This window comes from Nicotiana tabacum, chromosome 3 (genome assembly GCF_000715075.1).
Source record: "Nicotiana tabacum cultivar K326 chromosome 3, ASM71507v2, whole genome shotgun sequence".
NCBI lineage: Eukaryota > Viridiplantae > Streptophyta > Magnoliopsida > Solanales > Solanaceae > Nicotiana > Nicotiana tabacum.
The window spans coordinates 204,041,897-204,061,886 of NC_134082.1; the positions used below are offsets into that span (position 1 = coordinate 204,041,897).

The 19,990-nt window shown below is 34.2% G+C and overlaps 1 protein-coding gene and 1 non-coding gene across 2 annotated transcripts; both read left to right on the forward strand.

Annotated features, from left to right (window-relative positions):
- Positions 1 to 3,027: 3,027 nt before the first annotated feature.
- Positions 3,028 to 9,138, forward strand: LOC107810763 (protein LONGIFOLIA 1). Its single transcript, XM_016635587.2, has 6 exons — positions 3,028 to 3,448; positions 3,702 to 3,917; positions 5,392 to 5,438; positions 5,532 to 7,286; positions 7,369 to 7,519; positions 8,230 to 9,138. Exons 2-6 carry the CDS (start codon positions 3,761 to 3,763, stop codon positions 9,003 to 9,005), a joined length of 2,886 nt encoding a protein of 961 aa, XP_016491073.1. The 5' UTR covers positions 3,028 to 3,448; positions 3,702 to 3,760; the 3' UTR covers positions 9,006 to 9,138.
- Positions 9,139 to 18,541: 9,403 nt separating this feature from the next.
- TRNAT-CGU (transfer RNA threonine (anticodon CGU)) lies at positions 18,542 to 18,613 on the forward strand. Its single transcript has one exon. It is a non-coding gene; the product is annotated as a tRNA-Thr (tRNA).
- Positions 18,614 to 19,990: the final 1,377 nt, after the last annotated feature.

Genomic DNA, 19,990 nt, shown 5'->3' on the forward strand with positions numbered 1-19,990 from the left:
CGGAAGTTGTATAACCAACTCTTAAGTTACCAATCAAAAAAAGAAACACTTTTAAAATCTTCTTCACTTCGTAACTTTTTCAATAATCTTGAATTTTTTCGTACTTACCATATTTTACACGAAACTGTTGCGGTGATGAAAATATAACATAAGGAAATAATTTGGTTATTAAAACTAGACAAGGATGGGTTAACTATCAAGTTGATATCCCTAATAAATAAATGTCTAAAAATAAGTAACATAAAGAATTAATTAATCGAGCATTACAGAAAACAGTGCCAATATGCATTGATTTTAAAATTAAATGGCATCAAATTTTAATTCTATAATATTGTCCCACAAATTGAGCCGGAGTTAATATAAAATTTCTCAGAATGATTGAGGATGCATATCCCAAATACGAATTTCAGAAGAAAAAAAGAGAGTCAAGATTGTAGATTTTTTTGTTTTGTTTTAAGCATCCGATATTTACAATTAACTGACCCAACAATCCAAATTCGTGCTAGCTAGCGTATGCGTACTAAGAAGGTTAAAACACTCTCTAGTCTCTATCAAAGAGTGATTTTATTTTTGCGGCTCGAACCCAATATCTCCCGTTAAATGTGTCGCGATGAGACGTGACACCGCTTCGTCGAATTATTTTCATAATTTATATGTATAATAAATAAATAAAATTAAAAATATTGGGTATAAATATAAAAAAAAGACACCGCTTGTCATTACAGTAATTTATTCATTTGTTTACCTTTTCAAATATTGACGCCGCTTATAAAAATTCTTTTTTACGCTATTGCTGCAACCTGAATTGAGTGTCACTGTCTTAGGAAGAGGACAGCGGTGACAAAGGCACAGAAGCATTTAAATATTGAACTCGACAAGGATTAAATGTGTTGGAAAGGCATATGACAATTCTACAAAATTTGTAGTACAGACACCAGCTAGCCAAGTAAAGATTAGAGAAAATAGTAGCTATGGAACTGAAACCTTGTAGTACGTAATTGACTACTGACTAGTATAGTATATATGACTATAGTACCACACCCATCTAACCTTTTGGATTTTTCTGTAACGCGTTTATAACAGCTAATAAATACTTACTACTAACAGTACATTAAATTAGATACCAAGTTAGTAAATTCTGGTGGAAGTGTAACGCTCTTGTCTGTCTTTGAAATTTCAATAAGAACAAGAGCACTAACTGTAACTCTAGTTTTAGTGGTCAAAGCAAAAAGAGCAATCCAAAGACCCAGCTGTTTGGACAAGCAGTACATAGAAAATTGAATTTTGGTGTTTTTTTATGTGTTATACGTTGAATGAGAACAGCTTCAAGAGCTGGGGAGAATAGCTGCAACTCTAGTTTTGGTGGTCAATGCACCAAAGAGTGATAAATCACTCAGTACCAATTTGACTAGTAGTACTGTTTGGACATTGTACATTACTTGAACAAACGCATATGCGCACAGGACATAGAAAAAAAAAATTAATTAGACATCATAATTAGAAAAGAAAAAAATGACAAATTTACGTATACCGAGGTAAATTACTTTTTCGATTTGAAATTTACTATTAGAAAAAAATGCATAAGTTATCATTTACGGGGTTATTTCGACTTCTTTCTTCATTTCATTGAGTTAAAAAATCCCCTCAATTTTTTTAATCGAATAACTAATAAATTTATGTCTATAGTCAAGAAGAAGCAAAGAACTATGAAAACAAAAATAATTGGGAAATTAAACCAAGCACTGACTGCACTCAATAGTCAATATTCCCCTTTGATCCGTTCTCTCCCCCACCTTATGGCAAAGCAAAATATTAATTGGTCTTTGTTGGGTTCTTTAAAATAAGCGCCAATTTACTAAAGCAAAAAGAAAAAAAGAAGCGCCATTTACAGTTTTGAATTGAAATTCGTAGAATAATACAATAGCTTTTGAACTTATTAATGACAATGCATCATTCGATCATTTAAAAGTTACTGTAAGTAATTTTTAATATTCCAGTGTGGATGAGCAACTCCGAAAAGATGATAAATAACCTACAGTAACCAGTTAAACTATACTAAACGTGTGAAGATTACTAAAAGTTAATATAGAAAAATGTTTTTCATGAAAACTTTTACAGCGGTAATTTTACCTTAGCAATAGGAAGTAGAAACCATTGACACAGGACCTTAGATATAGTAGCAGTTCTGGTAAATGGGGTAAAAGAAAATTGAAGAGAAATGTATACTATGAAAAGGAACAAGGAAACCATCATTGCAAAACTTCGTACACAAAAGATGAACATCCATATCAAAGCCCTTTGTCCATTAATTTGCCACTCGATTGAATGTCTGGAACCAATGCACCCTTTTCCTCTTGTTCTCCTTTTTTTTTAACAATGGGTATTGAATTTAGTTCGTACGCACCTCAACTATTTTAATAATCACTTAATAGCAGGAATATTTCGAGGCAAACAAGTGAGTGCCAAATAAAAACATGATAGACATATTTAGGCAGAGCCAGCCTGTGAAAACTCAAGCCATAATTTGAACAACAAATATATTTAAGACTAATAAATGAAAAACCCAACAAAAAAATTTGAAAGCATTATCTGCCAATGCCATATGGCAGCATCATGATTATGATCATGTTCCTAGAGTTGGAGGGCAATAAGGTCAAATTAAGTAAGATTGAACAGGACTTTAGACTTCAGGGAGGCATTGCCAGTACATAAATCCACTTCCTTTGCATTTTATCTGACAAACTCCACATGCCCATGTATGTATTACAACTAGTAGTGACTTGAAAAAGATAGATCCAGTCTATCCACCACCCCCTCCTCCTCCTCCTCCCCCCCCCCCCCACAAAACCTCCATCAGAGTCCCACCTCTCTACTCATTATTTTGTCCACATGAAAGTGTGTAGAAAATGACCCACCTCTCCCCACACTAGACAGACCAACCCACCCCCTTTCTGTCTAAATATTTATTTATGTTTATGTTTATATCGAATTAATAGATATAAGATATATATTTTCATTTTAATTTGTGACTACATATAGTTTAGAAGGAATATGATTTGGTGTAAACACAAGCTTAATGTAATTAAGTAGTTATCTCTTTTATCCCACTCTGCCCGCCATCTTCTCTGTCATTCAAAGCCAGCTACGAGCTGCCTCTATATTTTATATATATACTGCATATGCCACTTTCTTTACTAACATTTACAACTTTCACACACTCCTCTTTCTATATGAGCAGGACATTGTCTTTCTGAGGCAAGAAACATTCTAACATTTTGTTCTGTGCAAAAACATCTCCTCTTGGGTCTGGAGATTTCTCCAGTTAACTCCTACTCTGCAGCTGTGCATTTATTCTCAATTTAAACTTACATTTTTCTGTCAACACTGCTCTAAGTTCTCATTGTGCCTGAAAAAGCTTCCTTTTTCCCCCAAGTTTACTGCAGCACTGGTGAGTCTTTCACCGGTAAAATGTAATAAATGAAATATGAATGCATGCAAGAAAATAACAAAATAAGCCAGCCGGTGTACTAAGCTCCCGCTATCCTGGGTTCAGGGAAAAGCTGGACCACAAGGGTCTATTTTACGCAGCCTTACCCTGCATTTCTGCACTTATCATTATCTTAACTTACCAGACAGCATTTTTGTTAATTTGCTGAAATATGGACGTTTTTCCTTTAACATCCTCTGCTTCTTGTTTATAGGAAGTGCAAAAGGCCTTATGATTTGTCCCATTTTTGGGCTTTGAGAAAAGCAACAAAAAATGTCAGCAAGAATGCTATCTTCTATAACAGAGGACCACCAAAAAGATCTACAGAAGCAAATTGGATGCATGAATGGGTTGTTTCAGTTGTTCGATAGACACCATTTTCTCACTGGCAGACGTCTCCATGGTCAAAATCACAAAAGGCTACTCACAGGTACTTTTCCCTCACTAATCTGCAATCTTGCAAGTGAATAAATCAATACCTGAATTATGTCAATTTTGTTGTGTTCTCCTTCTAAGCTCCTTGTGCAGAACTGTCTTTGTCAAATTATAATTCCTGTGACTAAGATTATTTCCTGAATATTCGTAGTTATAAAGAATTGTGATCTGTAGTAGTTGTGAAGTTTCTGAATCTGTAAATTTTATTTTCCAAAAATTGAATAATTTGTCCAATCCTATCATTTTTCATGGGACGAGGGAAAATAATATCTTAGGAAAAAGTGTAAATATGTAAACAGGGTAAAATTTGAGGACCTGCCCCCCAGAAGAGATGTATAGCAATAGCAAACCACTAATTATGGATATAACTAGGAATAAAAGAGGGAAAAACAAAGTAAATTTTCATTTCCAAGATAGTATATTTCATTGGTTTGAAAAGGCTGGAAGTATAAGAAGTTACTCAAGGAATCAATAAAGCAATACTTGGTGTTCCTTTGAAGTTTTCAAAAAACTAAGTTTGTGAACTCAGTTTTGCAAAGAAAATGCTTCTACACTTTCTTTTTGCAAAATAAAGTAGATGAAATAAATCAATTTAAGATTTCCAGACTCATTTTTTCAAGTCTTCAGAAAACAAGTCAAACAAATACTTCTTTCAAAAACTAAAAAACTAAATTTGCAAATTTCAAGTTTTGGAAAACTTCAAATAAACGCCACCTTAACGTTCAGAATCGACTGCTTAAGATAAGCAATTACCTTTAACATATGCTTACTGCCTTACTACTCGTACCAGCATTCTGGTTCTTTTGGCCCTCTTGTATACTTTCATAAACATTTAAAATAATCTCGTGTTTACTAATCCACATACAGATATACTACACTTCAGTAAAATAGTCGAGCATACAGAAGCTTGGATTTTCTCCTACTGAAGCATAATACTATACTTGTGCGCTTTCACTAGCTTAATAGCTCGTTTGGCCAAGATGCGAAAATCAGCTTATTTTGAGAAGTGTTTTTTTTTCAAAAGTGTTTTTCTCAAAAGTACTTTTGGTGAGAATCAGTTCGTGTTTGGCTAATTAGTTTGAAAAGCACTTCTGAGCAGCAATTAGTGTTTGGCCAAGCTTTAAAAAACTGTTTCTAAGTGTATAAGTGCTTTTGGAAAAAAACTGTTTCTAAGTGTATAAGTGCTTTTGGAGAGAAACTATTTTTTTCTGCTTTTCCAAAACTGCTTCTGCTTCTCCTCAAAAGCACTTTTTTTCCTTCCAAAAGTTTGGCCAAACATCTCAATTTTTGGCCAAAAGTGCTTTTGGCCAAAAAGAAGCTTGGCCAAACAGGCTATAAATCTTTTGAATCACCAAAAATCTTTTCCGCATACACTGTTATCTTCATAAAACTTTCATAAATCATATATATTTAGACCCTTTAGTTAAATTAAATTAGAAAATCTCACAGTTGGTTGATGTGTCCTGAAGGTGCCACGGATAGGATGGAGCCCAAATGTACAATGCAACCACCTAAGGTAAGATTTTGAACTAAGTATTTCCTTAAGACATCACAAGACTAACAAACAAAACAAACTTACTCAGTGTGATTGGTTGATTGGTAACTACAGGAAAAGACTCAAAGGGAGGTGGCCAGCAGGAGCAAAGTTGCACTCTCAAGTGAGTCTTCCAAAGCCTCCCCAAAACTTGAACAAAGTAAAAGTTCACAACAAGAGCAACCTTCTTGCAGTCAAAGTAACTTGCCAGAAACTCCTTCGAAAATCCAGTTATACAAGCAGCCAAGTTCTTCATCTCATTCTGGCCGACAATCTCCTGATTTCCGGGATGTTGTTAAGGACTCCATGCACAGGGAAGCCCGTAGTTTATCTGTAAAAACCATCACCAAAGTGGAAGGTAGAGTCCATGTGATGAAGCACATAGATTCTCCGAGGCCATTTCAGCAGTCAAACTGTGTGAAGCCATCTGATGGAACAAGGCAAGTAACTGCTAAGTTTCGTGAAGCACCTTGCAATTCAAAAGAAGATAAAGTTGGTCTGCTAAAGCATGCACCAAAAGATCATCCACGTTTCTCTTACGATGAAAGAGAATCAAGAGAAGCGATGCGTCCTTCGATAAGGCTAAAGGATCTTCCCAGACTGTCACTGGACAGTAGAGAACAGTCCTTCAGGAGCTCTGCCTCTGAATCCAGATCAAATTTTCTTTTAGGAGATCATAAAAGATCTTCCAGTGTTGTAGCAAAGCTGATGGGATTGGAAGCTTTTCCAAATTCCATTCCCTCAAATGAAACCGAGACAGTGACGCCTAAGTCTTTCCCTGCCAATGATTCTGTTTCCGTAACAACGAAAACAGCTGAAAAGAGCAAGAATAATCAAGTCACACGGTCACCACAGATTAATGAAAAGGATTTCAGCTCCCCACGAATGAAATCTACCAATTCAATCATGAGAGCAGCGTCAACTTCACGGCTTCCACTAGAACCTGCTCCCTGGAGGCAACAAGAGGCCAACAGAACCTCCCACAAGTCATCTGCAATAAACACAGATGTGGAACTTTCGGTCAAAACTCCAAAGTTATCTTCCTCTGTCTATGGCGAAATGGAGAAAAGGATAACTGAACTTGAGTTTAGAAAATCTGGGAAGGATCTCAGAGCTCTGAAACAGATTCTTGAAGCAATGCAGAAGACAAAAGCAAGGTTAGAGGTCCAAACAGAAGAGCAGGCAGACTCTGACGCGAACTTGGAAATAGTGCAGAAAAGGCAGCAATGCGACCTGCTATCTCCAACCATAAAGGGAACTCGCCCACCAAAAAGGTCAGAATCTTTGAATATGACTCTGAAACAATCCAGGGAGGATACAGCTGACAAGAAAACTTGGAAAGATGTGACACCTAGAGCGAACAATGTCAGAGATTCTGGTTGGCGTCTTCCTTCCTTGGATAAGAAGACAAAAGAAGGAAGATCAAGGGCAGTGCCAAACCCAACATTACGACAACAAAAGGAAGGAAGCTATCCTGCATTAGGAAGGAATTCTGGAACTGTAAGTCCAAGACCACAACAGAAGAAGCAATCTTGTCCAACCACTACATCACCAGAATTCAGCAGGGTCAGAAGGCAATCGATTAAGCAATCCACAGAACCAGGCTCTTCAAAAAGGAGACAGCAAGCAAAACCCAACAATCTGCTCCGAGTTGATGAGGAATTGAGTGAAATCAGCAGCGGCACAAGAAATTTCAGCGAGCAAGGTGATGCAGCTTCTGTGCAATCAGAAAGCAACAACAGTTTGAGCTCACATGCAGAGGGAGAAGTCACAAGCAGAAATCTTTCCTTTAAGGTTAATGCTAAAAGACTAGAGGACGCCAAAGACAAAGTGAGTGACTTATCTTCATGTATATATATCTGTTTATCCTACACATGACCAATTACTGACTTTCACTTTTTCTTGGATCCAGAGTGACATGGTGAGGTTTAGTGAAGACAGACCAATGGCTGAACTTGCAATTGGTACAATTGAACAACCAAGTCCTGTCTCAGTGCTTGATACCACATTCTATGAAGAAGATTCACCATCTCCTGTGAAGAAGAAGACGACTGCATTTAGAGGTATGGGTACCATTAGTTCTGTAAAACATCTGCCTTTGATGCCAACTACAAACAATCACGACTGTCCAGAAATAAACACTAAGAGGAGAACATAAAGCATGGTTCCCAAGAGTAATACAACACACTTGGAACAAAATGGAAAAGGAAAATCTAACAAAGTGCTTTGTTGAAACATGATAATGTGAATGCTCAAAACAAATAGACTGATTAGCTAGTCTGAACTGTTTCTTTCTCTAACTTGCATCAGCAATAGTTAGTTCGCAGAAACATGTTAATATCTTTTATTTACTTTCATAATTTGGCTAAGGCTTCTAACACTCCTACAAATTTGTAGGCTTTTGCTAAACTTAATTGGAAAATATACAACTAAAAGAGTTATTTAGGTGTTCAAATACTTACAAAGAGTAAATATCTAAATGAAATAGAAAAGGAATGTGAGTTTTAAGTCAGAATAGGACAGATAATGGTGACATGATGCACACATCTCAAGTAAGAACAAGCTCCTACTACGAGGGTAATCTACATGTTTATCTGCCTTTATTTTAAAGTATAAGAGAAGCTGGACCAAACACACATATACATATAAAGTTGATGTACCCAAAGCATGGAAGAGAAATGCAAACCATAGCTGAATTATGTCACGATTGATTTTGGTGTACAAGCAGGCTTTGACTAATAATAATCTTTTTATATCCTTTCCACCTGAACAGTTGAGGACGCTGCTGATGAGTTATGGTACCTAGATTACCAGGATCATTCACTGTACAGCACGAGGATAGATCATGGCACTGAGACCAACCAGAAGAAATTAGAGCGTATCAAGGACCTGGTTCACCAGCTCAGACTACTGGACTCCGACCAAGAAGCAAACATGGACCGACTTGAATCCTTCAGCCACAATCATAATCCTGATCACAGATACATCACTAAGGTACTACTGGCATCTGGCATTCTCAAGGACGTGGACTCTGTATCCATGGCCATTCAGCTTCAATCATCCGGCCATCTGATCGATCCGAAGCTATTTCATATCCTGGAACAGACTGAGGAACACAGCATGCCAGAATATGGACACAGTAAAAACAGTGCTCGGATAAAGTTTAATCAGAAAATGCACAGAAAGAATGTCTTTGACACAGTCGATGAGATCCTTGTCCACAAACTAGCTTCAGAAAGCTGTTTATTGCAGGGACGAGATCGTTTCTGTGGACAGCAGCTTCTGAGGGAACTGAAGTCAGACGTAGACCACCTTAATGCTAAGAAGATTAGCATGGACTCTGAAGACGATGAATTGATAAGTATTCTAAATGCAGATATGAGGCATCAGTCGGAAGATTGGACAAATTGTCAAACTGAGATTCCAGCATTGATTTTGGATGTCGAGCGCTTAATATATAAAGACCTTATTACAGAAATTATTAGTGATGAAGCCAGAGAGCAGCAGATAAGACCAAGAAGGCATTGTAGACAACTATTTACTAAGTAAATTTTCAAGTTTATTGTGCTCTCTTTCTTCATAATGTAGAAGTATGTACATTTTTCTCCTCTGTTTCATGTACAAAATGCAACATTTGAAATATGAGATGCTAGTGAAAGTTAATTATCAGCTTCTCAATTCAAAATTGAATAAAGGCAAAGGAAAACAGAAATATTTGCTGTTTTATTTGCAGAAAGAGATTCTTCACATTTGATTGGGTTCCTATTTTTGCTAATAGGTTGCTTCGGCTCTTAACGGACCAAAGTACATGCAATTTAAAACAAAATGTCCAAGATATATTTGAAATTGAATATAATCTATACTTTCATACCGAAAACCCCAACTAAAGAATAAGAAAGAATGAGCACTCTGTGTACTTGCGGTTACTTCAACTGATCTACTACTCCACTAATTTTCTAGTTTTATACCCAGTAAGACCTCATCTGCATTGTCACAGCAAAAATTCAAACGTCTGAGTAGGAAATTTCGAGGGAAATAGGAATCGTTTAATCCCTGCCCAGAAGTTTAGCTCTTCCTCTCTGCAGATTATGGCCTTGAAACTTCGAATTCGCCCCCTCTTTTCTGGGTAGCGATCACTGAATCGATCATGTGTTCAGAGACCGTCAAAAAGAAGGAATCATAGCTGGACAAATTTGATGAATATATAGAGCAATTTAGAGGGTGTTTAATAGCCTATTTGGCCAAGCTTATTTTTGGCCAAATTTTTCTTTTTTTTTTTTGTCAAAAGTACTTTTGGCCAAAAATAGACTTATTTGGCCAAGCTTTTGGAAGTAAAAAAGTGCTTTTGTGGAGAAGCAGAAAAAAGTAGCTTCTCTCCAAAAATACTTTTGAGAAAAATACACTTAGAAGCAATTTTTTAAAGTTTGGTCAAACATTAATTGCTGCTCAGAAGTGCTTTTTAAACTAATTAGTCAAACACGAACAGCTTCTCACCAAAAGTACTTTTAAAAAAAAACACTTCTCAAAATAAGCTGATTTTTGCAGCTTGGCCAAACGGGCTATAAATCAGCTTATATGGCTAAGCTTATATAAGCCGGTTATCAGCTTATAAGCAGTTTCCGTTTTATTTATGCCTTTGGTAAAATTAAAAGTGCTTATAAGTCAAGTGCTTAGTCAAAAATAAACCAAAAGCCATAAGTAGGTCTCCCCCGACTTATCAAATTTCAACTTATAAATACTTTATATTTGACTAAAATATTTACTATTCTATCCCTAAAATACTTCTTTTAAAACAAAACTCCTGGTATAATTTCACTCTCTCCTAGTTGTTCAAAACCTAAACAGCCCTTGTCTCTGCAATTCTCTATATCAGACTTCCGTCGGCAATTTGAGGCAATAAAATTCACTTGTCTTTTGTATATTGTTATACCTATGTGACGTGTATTAACTGTTAGCCTCAAGTAAAAGATTCCTACTCTTAGTCGTATATTTTCACTTGTTTGCCACAAACCATACACATTATTATGTGCTTATTTCTTCTCTACAAATATTTTGTTGTTATAAAATAAAAACTGTAAAGTAAATAAATCAAACATAAGTATAGGGAGAGAGATTGATATATTATTGAACTTTCAAACTGATGTATACAATGAACTGAAAACTTCTCTATTTATAGAAGAAATGAAGCAGTTGCGAGGCTTTTCAGGAAGCAGCTGCTAGGCTTTTCGGGAAGCAGCTGCTAGGCTTTTCTTCAGCTGCTTGTCAGTTGTCTGTATGAGCTGCTTGCAACCTGCCTGTTTAATAAGAAGTTGTTGCAAATCATTTCATTGAGTTGCTTGCAACCTGTCTGCATCAGCTGCTTGTAGATAAACTTCAACAGAGTACTAAATGAATAATCTTCTTCCAGAAGATTATCTATAGCGGAGTATTAAATGAACATCCACAATATAATTATTTTCATAACACTCCCCCTTGGATGCTCATTAAAAGGTATTGTGCCTCGTTAAAACTTTAATAGAAAAAACCTAGTGGGAAAAATTCTAGTGAAGGAAAAAGAGTACATATATTTAGTAATACGCATTTCTAGATGCCTCATTAAAAACCTTACAAGAAAAACCCTATGGGAAAAACTTTCACTCCCCCTGATGAAAACCTTGTTTCAAATATTCGAGTTTCCGCATTCCAATCTTGTATACCATCTTCTCAAAAGTTGAAGTTGGCAAAGATTTAGTGAATAAATCTGACGGATTGTTACTTAAACGGATTTGTTGCACAGCAATGTCACCATTTTTCTGAAGATCATATGTGTAGAATAATTTTGGTGAAATGTGATTCGTTCTATCTCCTTTTATAAATCCGCCCTTCATTTGGGCTATGCATGCAACATTGTCTTTGTAGAAAATTGTGGATCTTTTGTCACATTCCAAACCATATTTTTCTCGAATGAAATGAAGCTGTTGTGTAAGATGCTACTGTAAGTTGATGTGTAAGCTGCTTGTAAGCTGCTGTGTAAGCTTCTTGTAAGTTGCTTGTAAGCTGCTACTGTACCAGATATAGATAATCTTCTGTCGGGGGTAAAATTTATCCATAACGGACTACCGAAATGATAAGCTTCTTCAAGAAGCTTATTTCCAATACAGTACTAAATAGATAACCATATTTACGACGGAGTCCCATATGGATAAGCTTCTTCAGGAAGCTTATGTACAACGGAGTTCATCATTCTCTCTGGAGGTAAGACCGGATCCTTAATCCGTGTAAGAGAAGAACTATATCTTGCTAGTAAATTAACAGAAAATGTTGTGTCAGGCCTTGTAGCATTAGCAAGATACACTAGTACTTCAATTGCACTGAGATAGGGTACTTCGGGACCAAGGAGTTCCTCATCCTCTTCTGGAGGTCGGAACAAATCTTTATCCACTTCAAGTGATCGAACAACCATTGGTGTACTCAATGGGTGTGCTTTATCCATGTAAAAGCGTTTTAAGACTCTTGCTAAATAGGCAAATTGATGGATAAAGATCTCATCTGCTAAATGTTCAATTTGCATACCAAGACAAAGTTTTGTCTTCCCAAGATCTTTCTATCTCAAATTCTTTCTTAAGATATTCAATTGTCTTTTGGATCTCTTCTGGAGTTCCAACAAGATTTATGTCATCAACATAAACAAGAAGTATAACAAATTCTGAATCCATTTTCTTTATACATGGACAAATAACATCACTTATATAACTTTCTTTCAGCAAATATTCACTGAGGCGATAATACCACATACGCCCAGATTGCTTTAAACAGTACAAAGATCTTTGTAATCTGATTGAGTATATTTCATGAGATTTTGAATATGCTTCAAGCATTTTAAATCATTCAGGGATCTTTATAGAGATTTGATCAAATGAGTCATATAGGTTATGACTCGCATTTAAATGGCATGACATCTTCAGGTGTCTGGACTACTGGTCCAATCCTCACAATATTTTATAGTATTGTGCACTATATTGTATCAAATATATCGTCGACGATCATTTTGTATCGGTTCGCAAGCGACATAACTTGTTGAGATCTCATCACTTTCTTTATATTCAGGTATCTGAACTTCTTCTGGAGTTTCATGAAATGTTATGTCGTGAGCTCTTCTAGAGCTTATTTCCTCCTTATTATGATCATTTTGATCATTTGCTCCTATCCTTTTAAAGGATTGTTACCTTTGGAACCGATTGGTCTACCATGCTTCATGCGTACAGTAAACTCCATCCTTCAGGGACTTTAATTTTAATAGGAGCATTTGCAGCTGAAATATGATATTTGATTTTGGATCAACAACTGCTTCTGGCATTTGACTTGAATTATCTTCTAAGTGAGGATCATATTAATGATAATTCGATTCATATAGCATATTTTCAGCTGTTTATTCCATCCCCCAAATGTTAGAAAACTAACATATATTCCCAATCTTCTTTGGGAAACATATCTTTGTGCATTGTGGTAGAGAAATTAATCATATACCACACATTAAAAGATAGTAAAAATATTTGGTTTCTGATCCTAAACCAATTGTGATGGGAGAACTTATCATATATTGTTGGTCTGATGCATACAAGTGCTGTTATATGCAATTTAGAAAATCTTAGACCAACATATGAAGCTTTGTTCTAATAAGCAATGGTTTAACCATTAATAAGAGGTATTCGATACTAAACCAGCTTGGATGCAAACCAACATATCATGATGTACTGTCTTGATTTCATAATCTGAAAGTTTTGCTCTTAGTTGAGAAAAACATTTTCAAATGCCAAACTGCAGGTTGACAATGAACACACATGTAACCATCTTATATATGCATCTATAAGTGGTTCACATGATAGGTGAACGGGCCCATATTCACCTTTTATATATTTCAGAATCAGGGGTCTTAGTCCCAACTTTAGCTGGTATAATCAATTTATTATGAGAACAAGCAACACATGAGAATTCTTGAAGAATTTTCTAGTTCTTCAGTATATGCTTATCTGAATTCTCAAATAGCTCATTTAAAAATGGCAAATGAAAACTTCAAGTTTATCATGGCATGCGCTATCTCTTAGTAAACTTCTGGTTTACTATGACATAAACTTTTGCATTAGTAAACTTCTGATTTACTGTGGCTACTTTTGTATTAGTAAACTTCTGGTTTATTAAGATACATGATATAGTACAAACTGAAAAATAAGGCGGGTAACTTCTCACATACATATTATTTTACCCCCTATGATTGTGGAAACAAGAAGATTTTCAATCTTCCAATCATTTTTAGTCTCAGTATGATTGTCATTTGTATTAGTAAACTTCAGGTTTACTACAACATATGTTTTGGCCATAGTCATATAATAATTCACATATTTGTATGTAAGTTCTTCGAGAGACTTCATTTATTATCCACAATCTAATATTTATCGGACATTACTGGTGTCATGTGTCTTCTAGACAAACAGTTAGCTCTTCAGGAGTTGTTGATACATTTTGTACTATCAAATATTGCTTAGACACTTTTGGTATCCACCAACTTTGTGACAAATGTCTCCTTCAGGGAGAAATGTCATTAACATCTGAATATTGTATATCAAAACGGTAACCATATAGTCATTACATCCTTCAGGGAAAGATACACGAGTTGTTATTTCCTTCGGGAAACTCGGTAACTAACCAACACATATTAATGTGGTTGTAGTAGAAAACATTCTATAAGAATGCTTTTGCCTTGGAATGATATTTAATAAATATTCCAAGATATTTTACGTACAACGGGTACGTGTGACAATGATCTTTATGCCACAAAAATAAGATTTATATCCTTTGTTATTCTACCTCTCCAGGAGGTAAGTTGTGGTATTTCTTCATTCACTTCAGGGAATGAAAATGTGATTCAAAAATAATTTTGAATAGCTTATTATTTTGTTTAAGCACAGAAAGACACAGTTTCATAATATTTTCCTGCTTCAGGAGAAAATTTCAATTGTGTTACTTTTTCAGGAGCAAATTTAAAATACGAAAAATTGAGTATATATTCTCTCAATCACATTACCTCTTCTGGAGGTGAATTGTAATACATTTACATCAAAAGCGCGTTCATATTTACGAGCTTTATTAATATTATTACATTCACTTCAGGGAATGGATTAACATTTATCAAAAGTTCTCATCCTTCAGGGAACGGAACATAATTATCAGAACGTGCATTAATCACACCAAATCGTGTGATGTCTTAGAAGCTCTTTTACGATAATGCTACTTCAAGAGCAAATCGGGGAATGCATGTACTATAGAGAATATTTCTCTAGCTTATCTTCAATTGTAACCATAGAAATCCTAAATTATCACTTCTGGTGGTCATAGGCATATACCACTTCGGGTGGTTAACAAAAATTTAGTTACAATGAGATATACGAAACATAACCACTTCTGGTGGTTGTATATTTCTTGCAAACTCTGCTGGAGTATAAGTGGATCTAACAATGTCATCCACTTTATAGTTTCCTATGCAATATTACTCTTCTGGAGTAAAATTAAAATCTTAATTCGAAAACGAGTAAGTAAAAAACGGAACATAAAGATATACAAATTATAGTGTTTTAAAATTCATAAAATGCTCCAGAATCTCGTCCAGTGATTATGGCTCACTTACTAGGCTCCTAAGTACCTTTTTTATTTTATTTTAATGGCAGTAGCACACATAGCAAGTAAAACGCATAACTTATCTTTGATGGTGTCTGCTAGACCCATCATATCAAGATGAATTTCAGCATCAAGCACCCAAGACACGTTGCTTTTGCCCGATATATCCAATACTACAAATTCACGTTTAGAAAGATTTGACATTATTTACAAAAAGAAAGTTCGTACCTTTGATATTTTCAAAGTATTTGCTCGAGATGACAGAGTCACGTGCTGATAATGTGTTATAAAATAAAGACTGTAAAGTAAATAAATCAAAGACAAGTATAGGGAGAGAGATTGATATATTATTGAACTTCCAAACTGATGTACATAATGAACTGAAAATTCCTCTATTTATAGAAGAAATGAAGCAGCTGCGAGGCTTTTCAGGAAACAGCTGCGAGGCTTTTCTTCAGCTGCTTGTCAGCTGTCTGCATGAGCTGCTTGCAACCTGCCTGTTTAATAAGAAGCTGTTGCAAATCATTTCATTGAGTTGCTTGCAACCTGCCTGCATCAGCTGCTTGCAGATAAACTTCAACAGAGTACTAAATGGATAATCTTCTTCCGGAAGATTATCTATAGCGGAGTACTAAATGAACATCCACAATATAATTATTTTCATAACATTTGTACATTATTTAAGCTTTTTTTTTCTTTAACTATTGTTAATTTATACTCCCTCCATTCTAATTTATGACTGTATACTTATCATAACATAAATTATATTTATAAAAAAATGATATTATCTAATCATTTTTGTATTTGAAATAACATGATAAATAGATTATTTTGAGTTTGAATCTATCTAGAATCTCATATTTTGAAGAAAATGACACCTTTAGTAGTGTGAACAGTTATAAGGTCATTTAAGCCATTTTAACATAAAAAAGAAGCTTATCAGCACTTTTTAATCAAACACTTCAACTACTTATTATCAATTTCAACACTTTTATTCAAACACGTAACTGCTTATTTATTAAATCAGGTTCAGCACTTAAAAATACTTTTCAGCACCTAATGCTTGTCAGCTACTTTAAATAAGCTAAGCCAAACGGGCTCTTAATGCAACTTCAAATTAAATTTAAAGGACAATTTAGGCTTTACATTTCGTTTTTTTCTTCTTTTGGGCCACATTGTATAGTTTGTCAAATATCTGTTTTTTCTCATCGAAAAGAATTTCTTCCATCTAATACAAACAATAAGCTGTCGTTTGGCTTAAATACAAATTATGGAGGATCAGTTATCCGAGGATTAATAATGCAAGATTTAATAGTGCAAAATAATAATTCAAATATTAATTAATTTGGTTAGATGTTTGGTTTGATGTATTGGAAATTAATATATTTAACAATATGTATTTACTTTTCAAACAAAATAAAAGTTACTTCACTTATTATGATGTTCGGTCTTGTTATTTCAGTTATTTTCATTCATGTATTATTAATATTTCCATTCTTATTTCATATTTATCCCGCATAAAATAACATATAACCTCCGACATAATTTATAGTCTTATATCAGAGGCGACTAAAGGCCCAAGCGGGTGAAGCAAGGGCTTTAGGCCCTTAAAGTTTGGAGAACCCGCTTTTTAGTAATTTAGGTTTATGTAAAAAAAATTAGAAAATATTGAGTTATAATATAAAAAGTACAGTATTTTTATGAAAAAGGAAAAAGAGCTTTACTTTATTACTGATGTTGACCATTAGCATACTTAGGGGATAAAAGTCATTTTTCACCTCGGAAGTCTTGAACGTTATTTGGGACGGAATTAAAAAGCCACGTACAGATGCTCCTTAGAATCGTATGATTCAAATACCTGAAGAATTGAACAGATAAAAGATCGGGATAGTTGGGATGACCTATTTCAAGATCAGATGATCCACTTTGTGAATCAGTCTTTTTCCTTGTCTTCAAGAGTTCGGTTAGTTGATCGAGAAAATTAATAGCCAGAGTCATTCTTTGATAAATGATCACTATGAATCAGATTCAATAGAATTTGATCAATCCTATTTTCTGTCGTTAAGGTGGAGAACCTTCCATAGGCCTACAAAAAAAATATTTGTACCTCTTCCAATGCCGAAAGACTTATCGGAAATCGTCGATTGGGTTGGTCCGACCAAGAAAGGCATGAGACTTTTGGACATTGCTAAGGTGAACTTTTTTGGGATTGATTTTTTTTTTCTTTTCATATTTATATTCTTACAATTACAACTATACTCTCACATTATTTTATGTGTTTTACCTTTTTCATCAAGTTGTGAGAAGTGTTTATGATAAATTTCTTACTCCCTTCAGTCAAAAACACACGAGTACTGTCATGGGCTGCTTTCCAGACACGCCCGACAGTACTCTTGTCATTCTTCTTGGTGGAACAAAATCCGAAGGCAGTAAGATTTATGTTCCACTTTTTTCTACATATACTGAATATAGAAATTTGTGTTTTTTTTGTTTTTCTTCAAATTTTAAGCATAGAAATAGCAAAAAGTAATTGTGGTATTAACTTATCAATTGAATTAGTCAATTAGGTTCTATTGTCCTAACCTTTTATTATTTTTATATTTAAAATCCGTTATTTTTTTATATTTCGACAAAGTCTCAAAAGAGATACAATGGATTAGCTACAATTGAAAAGGAATTGTTATAAGACATAAATTATAAAAAATTTATTAAAAATTTTGCAACTTACAAAGCTAGAAAAATGAACTTCAAATAAAAATAATGACACAAGAGTTTTTTTCTTCTAAAGAAGACTTAAGGCCTCACATTGCAGTTTAACTTAAGGCCCCGAATTGGGTTGAGCCGCCTTTGGTCTTATACAAGTATCAATTTTATATTTTATAGGGATATTAATTAAATCTCCAAACAAACCAACCAAATGCCCCTCTAATATTAACTTTAGGAGTCAATGTTAATCAATTTTAACTTGAAAATAATTTTGGGTAATTTTTAACAACAAAAAAATTAATATTTTTAAGTGCTCCAGTCTTACATATTTCTTTTTCCAACAAGTCTTACATTCTCTTATTTCTCTTAAAACAATATTTTGTTTCGTTGGTTGCGTACACTTATATTCGGGAATTAATCATTACGACATTAGAGTACTACACCTACGAAAGAGCCGAGTGTGTATGATAGAGAATTAACTAATGTAAGTCCTAGTTTAGTACAAAGATAAGATATATCAAGACAACTTTTCTTATATATGAGAACAAAATTTAATCTCTACTATTTCACACTAGTCTATTAGGAAAAGAAGTACTATATGAGTAAATTTGATACTAAAACAAGGGAATTAAAAAAGAGGTCAAATTATAATCAAAATGAAGGTGACCAATGGAATTAAATGAAACTTTGAAATATAAATGAAATAATGAGATGGTGCTAGCGTTCCAGCTTCCGTAGCATAGTGGTAGTGCGTTCGCTTCGTAAGCGAAAGGTCGCGAGTTCGATCCTCGCCGGGAGCTAAATTATGCATCATCCGCAAGTTTTTATAACTTTCTTTTTCTACTTGTTTTAGGGGTTGAAGCATTTTAATGGTGCATCAGGATATAAGTGCTGAGCTCAGTTTTTAAAGTGGGGGAAGGAAATTAAGGAGATACTTGGTCTCTAATTTTGTGGCCAGAGATACATATGTTATATGTATATGATGCATCAATTGAGCATATAGGAACTCATAACATATTTGCAAAGCTACCATATATTTGAAAGAATTGGGTGCATTAGTTAGAGGAAATGCACAATTTCTGTCCTAACTGCCGGCTTTTACATGAGGCTGACCATAAAAACAGGTTATGATGGTTTTCTAATTTCGTTTTTTGTTGATAAAACAACACATCAAAGTAAGGAGTTACAGTTAAGGGTGTCAAATTTAGCTCGTCAAAATATGCGCCAGACTTGGGAGGGTTGGACCAGTTGGTCGGTTATTTTGAGCATAATTCAAATTAGCACATCTAAAAAGCTTGGGCTTATTTGAGCGGCACAAGTAGCATAAATTCACTCATATATAAGAAAACTTATCAAAGAATTGAGAAAATAAATTTTTGAAGTGTTGGTTTATTTGATGTATCCTGATAAAGAAAGGCTGATTAGTATGTTTTGGATTTAAACTAATCTATATCTATATCTATCTATTTATCTATATTTATATCTATATCTATATCTATACTATATTAAAAGCACGAAGCCCCTTAGCGAAATGTCGTTCGCCTTTTTTACCCTTTAAAAATTAATCTCACAATAGATAAAATAGTCATTTTGTTATTTCCTTAATATTTAATTACTTTCCTAATATTTAGAAAAAGACATTTAATTATTTTCCTAATTTTAGGACTTCAAAACCTAACTAAATTTTGTGTATGAAATCTTCCTTACTTAAACTATGGTAGTAATAAATTTGTCAAGGAAAAATAATAATACACGATAATCAAATTATTTTGTAAAATCTTCTCCTACTTTCAATTCTTTTTAGATCTAGGAGTCTGTTTTTTCCATATCTTATTTTAGCATAGATATTGTCGATTTTTCTTTTTCTCATTTCAAAATTTCCCTCTTAAAAGACAGAAAAAAATACTTTTAAAGGCAAAAGGCAATGAAACAAGCAGGTTCTTCCATCCAAGTTTTCTAGCCGAGAGCAAGTAACATTATTCTCTTATAGCTTTCAAATGTATGAATTTTAATTCAAAGCTAAGGGAATGACACGATTTTCAAGATAAAAGCGTGAATTCTCTTTGGGAATCGTTAGGTATTTTTATCTTTAAAAATAAATTTTACATTTCACAAAATTATCATTTAATTATTTTCTGATATTTAAGAATTTGAAATTAACTAAAAATTTATCGATT